Raw genomic sequence first — 5,000 nt, 5'->3', positions numbered from 1 at the left:
TAAGCTTGTATAAAAAAAACCATTATATATATATATATATATAATGGTTTTTTGTGAAGTGAAATATTGTCGTATTTCCGGTCCGAGCGTTGCAATGCAGTGGTAGAGGAAGCACAATTATGACACTACCACATTTATTCACTATGAACACCTCTGTTTCGAATCACAGCCTTAACTATAGGTACGAATGCTTCACACGCAGCAAGAAGCTGTTCTTGCGGAATCGAAGCCCATTCTTGTCGCAGTTTTGCCTTCAGAGCGTCGAGCGAAACATGAGAAGTGCTCGAGACCCTCGTATCCAAAATGGATTAAACAGAAAATCCAGCGGGTTGAAATCGGGGCTTCTTGAGGGCCATACATCCTTGCCTATGAACGACGGAAAGTTTTTCTGAATCCAGTGTTGTGTTTGTTTGGACCTGTTGCATTGTGCCGAGACCAGAATGTCGCTAATGTAATGTCCTAATGTAATGTCGCTAATATAATGGTAGTAATTTTAACACACCAGAGTACCAGTTGGCTGTCACAGCCGCCCAAACCATAATTGACTGCGGAGATTGACGTCGATTTACGAGTCTAACCTCGACAGAGTCAGATACACTCCAAAGTCGGTCATTTTGGTTGTTTATTGTCTGTTCGATGTCAAATTTCTTTTCATCAGTGAACATCAAGTTGGGCAGCGTGCATTCAGCAATTTGACGCAGGATAAGACGACTTCTCTCCGGTTTCATGGCTTTATAAACTTGCGTAATCTCATGACGACGAATCATCTTGTAGGGGCGGGTCCTGAGATCCTCCTTCAGCACTCGATACGTCGATATTCGGCTTATTTTTGCTGTGGCAGCCAGTTTTCTGACGGAACAACAAGGATTTCGCCGTATCTTTCCTCTGGTATTTTTGATAAGTTGAGGGGTCCGCACACTTCTTTTTCGGCTAGTTTCAGGTAGATCAGCGCTGGAACCAATCCCTTGAAATTTTTTGACAATTTTCCAGACTTTTTCGTTTAATTTTAAGCCTTTTCTCTATAGCTGTATTACTTTCGCCACCTTTGTGGTCTATAGCCATTATCTAATTTATAAATCTGAATTTAGTCTGAAATGAAAAGAAGACACTAAGCTTTTATAAAGATGTATAATTTTCATATCTTGTTAATTTATTAATACTTATTAAAGCTCGAAACTTCAGTCGCCTTAATTTCAGGACACCCTCTAATATATATATATACTTTCATTAAAACTGAAAAACATCTTTACAAACTGTTACTCAGAATTTCGCGTTACCGCTCGTCGGACAGTTATGATCATCCAGTGAGTATACTCACAACTGACCGACGAAAGGTAACGTGAAACTGAGTAACAGTGAAGATTTTTGCAGCTTTAATAAAAGCATATTATTCTGCTTTCTGTATTCGATTACTATTTTTTCCGCCTTGTTTTGCATACGTGTGTGGGTGTATGTGTATAATATTAAAGACACGACTATGTTCGAGTTTGGTCTTCTTATTAAATGTTCTTTCATATTTTTTAATAATTAGTTTTGTCCTTTATTTTTCAGAATAAAATATTAGCGATCTTAAATCAATATCGGTCTCTTTTTGCCAAACTGCTAAGTTATGGGGGACGTAAACACACCAACACGGTTGTCAAGCGGTGGTGGACAACAAATACAACACAGACACAAAGACACGCGAGCGCGCATAAGCTTACAAGGCTTTGGTGAGTCTGGGGCTTTAACAAAGTGCCGAGCAGAGGGACTGCACCCATGACCTCACAGTTGGGAAGCAAGCTTCTTAACCACATAGCCACATTGATATCTCAGGATATCTCAGCTCCATTCTCAGAATGAAATAATTGTAGGATAACGTATGTTTGCACGCTTTGCGTTGTGTTGCCAAGGATCATGAGAGTATTGGTGATTTTTTACCTCTTTTTTTTTCGGTTTTTTCAGTGTTGGGTTTAATAATTATTCAACAACTAATTCCGTTAGATGTCAGAGTTAATTTCATATGCGTTGTAATAATATGTTGATTTTTGCCTTCCGCTTTTTCGATTAGCAAAGCCTCCATAGTCTCATATAGTTGTGTGTGTGTGTGTGTGGTGTGTGTGTGTGTGTGTGTGTGTGTGGTGTGCAATTCTATTGGCAATTGCAATTTTCTATCGATTTTTGTTCCATATACTGCATTGTACTGCATTATGATAGTTCGTTGTACATGCATAGTGAAACAGCGGGACAGAGTTTTATTTGTATGATCAATGTGACTATGTGGTTAAGAAGCTTGCTTCCCAACTGTGAGGTCATGGGTGCAGTCCCTCTGCTCGGCACTTTGTTAAAGCCCCAGACCGATATGATAAGTATCAGACTTACAAATAAGTACTGGGATTAATTTGTTCGACTAAACCCTTTAAGGGTTAAGAAATTTACTTTGCAACCCCTCGGTTTTGGTTTCAGTCCCACTGCGTAGTATCTTGGGCAAGTGTCTTCTATTACTGCCCTGGATTGAAAAATGTCTTATGAGTGAATTTGGTAGGCGGAAACTGTGTGCAAGCCCATCGTATGCACACACGTACATATATGTGTGTGTGTGTGTATAGTTGTGTATGTGTTTATAGCTTCCTAAACTAGCGGTTCGGCAAACCAATAAGCACAAGTGCAAGTCTTAAAAAAAAGAACAAAACAAAATTATTACAGGAGCGATTTGTTCGACTAAACACTTCTAGGCAGCGCCCCTGCATGGTCACACTCCGTATAACTGAAACAAGTAAACAGATGGAAAAAAAAGATAAAGATGTGTGTGTGTGTGTGTGTGTGAGGATTCGTTTAGCTTAAAGGTACAGAGCGCTCAGCCGGAATTTGATAAGTACAGAGTTCGAGTCTCTGTAACGGCTAGCTAGCCACTTTCTCTGTCTTCTAAGGGTATGTGGCGAACTCTAGTGAACTTCCTCTCTCTATTATATATACATACATACGAACGTAGCAGGTAACAGCTAACCATTGGACGCTGTTTTGAACCCTGATGTGTCTGTCACTCTGATTGGTTGGTATTGGCGCAATTTGTCTCTTACTATATCGCGCGTCAATATGCAGCCCAACCAATTGCAGCCTCCTAATGAATTACGTGAGACAGTCTGTTCCAAACTCCAATTTACGCCTACCGTTAGGTATAAAGAAACTCACCTACTCCTAGTCTCGACGTCTGTTGGTTCCAGACCTTCTCAGGTCTAACCACTGACCACATTACAGTGACCTTTATCTTCGTCGTCACCATCATGTCTCTCACCAACGTCGTCAACAACATCTCTACACAGTACCAACGCACTGCACAGGTTTTAACATATCGCTGTTCGTGAGCCTCCTCACCAGGGTTAACAGCTAACATACAACCCACGCAGGCGCATGTAGATATCTGAATAAATGTCCATCAACCACTTCCATTTATCCCCAGCTTGTGTGTATATATGTGAGGCCCACATTAAAGACATTTAAAGTTACCACCTTGTTCCATGTATTTCTTTATACCATGTTCCTGTCAAATTATATTACTGCCTTCTGAGTAGAGTCACATTAGAGAGGAATACATCCTCACCAGTTATAGGTGTTTACCCGATCATCGGTGCTGTTTTTACACATATTCTGCGCTTGAGATTTCCTCTACTTTTTGTAGTGTGTGTGTATATATATATATATATATATATAATATATATATATATATATATATATATATCACGTGACCGACCAGACCATCAGATGTTGTTACACATCGCTGTTTTAGCCTTCGAATGACGCCACCCCGCTGGCTAAGCGAGCAGGCCAACAGAAGAAAGAGTGAGAGAAAGTGTGGTGAAAGAGTACAGCAGGGATCACCACCCCCTGCCAGAGCCTCGTGGAGCTTTTTAGGTGTTTTCGCTCAATAAACACTCACAACGCCCGGTCTAGGAATCGAAACCGTGATCCTACGACCGCGAGTCCGCTGCCCTAACCACTGGGCCATTGCGCCTCCACACACACACACACACACACATATATATATATAAATAAGGTATTTGAGAACAGTTATATACTTACACAAAAATGACTCTAAGAAACAGACAATAATGCCTTTTTACTGAAAATATTTTTGAGGATAAGAATAAACATACTATTTTGTCATTTTATTCAATAAAGACTCCTTCAGCTTCAATAACGGCTTTATAGATTAATAGATTGTACTTCATCTAATGTGATTCAACTCAGAAGGCTGTAATATCATTTGACAGGAAACCCGGTATAAAGAATACATAAAACATGGCTGTGACTTTATATACCTTTAATGTGGCCACACGTATGCACACGAACTGAATGATAAAAATGAAAGTGGTTTGATGCGTGGAGGCCATGGTCTTCTGTGCGTTAGCTATCTGCTACTGGCGTGTGGTGTGAGAGAGGACCGGTTAGGTTACGTCTTCACAGTTTCGTGTCCTGATGCAGAAAGAGGTAGTCGTAAGGGCTCGTGCCAGAATCTCACACTCTAACGCCATCTAGTGCCAGTTTGTTTAGTCCCGCTGTCAAGGTGGGTAACTGCGCCTACAGCTTCTATGCGAGGTCTGAATCGCCTATATGCTAGGATCAAGTGGTTTGTGTTCATATTGGACATTACTCTGACTATGGAGACTTTTAGGGATTCTTTGGTGTTATGAGGGTGCTCATTAACCAAGCATAGTAGTCGAATGGATTGAGATCAAGGGAGCTAGGAGGGAAAATGTTGTGGGTTATGTGGTCATGAACATTTTCCGCCATCCATTCCTGCGTTACTGTAGCCTTGTGTGATGGTACCGAGTCTTGTTGAAACACATAAGGTCTTCCGTTGTGTATATTATCGATCCATATCTTAACCACTGTATTCAGAACATCTATGTATGCAGCAGAGTTTACTCAAAGACTTTGCGGAAAGAAGTGAGGAGGCATCACGTCTTTCATTGCTGACAACCCCCAAAGCAATGACAGTTTCAGGAAATTTTGTATGCATT

The 5,000-nt window shown here is 40.7% G+C and overlaps 1 protein-coding gene across 1 annotated transcript in view; it reads right to left on the bottom strand.

Moving 5' to 3' along the window:
* Nucleotides 1-473: 473 nt before the first annotated feature.
* LOC115214814 overlaps nucleotides 474-5,000 on the bottom strand; it is a 4,816-nt gene continuing 289 nt past the window's right edge. Inside the window, exon 2 of the mRNA XM_029783844.1 lies at nucleotides 474-964. Within this exon, the coding sequence (XP_029639704.1) occupies nucleotides 474-964 (491 nt within the window). The remainder of the gene's footprint in view (nucleotides 965-5,000) is intronic.

Source organism: Octopus sinensis, linkage group LG8, assembly GCF_006345805.1.
Source record: "Octopus sinensis linkage group LG8, ASM634580v1, whole genome shotgun sequence".
Lineage (NCBI taxonomy): Eukaryota > Metazoa > Mollusca > Cephalopoda > Octopoda > Octopodidae > Octopus > Octopus sinensis.
Note: the sequence above shows the minus strand (reverse complement) of the source record. Positions and strands in the feature narration are given on the sequence as shown.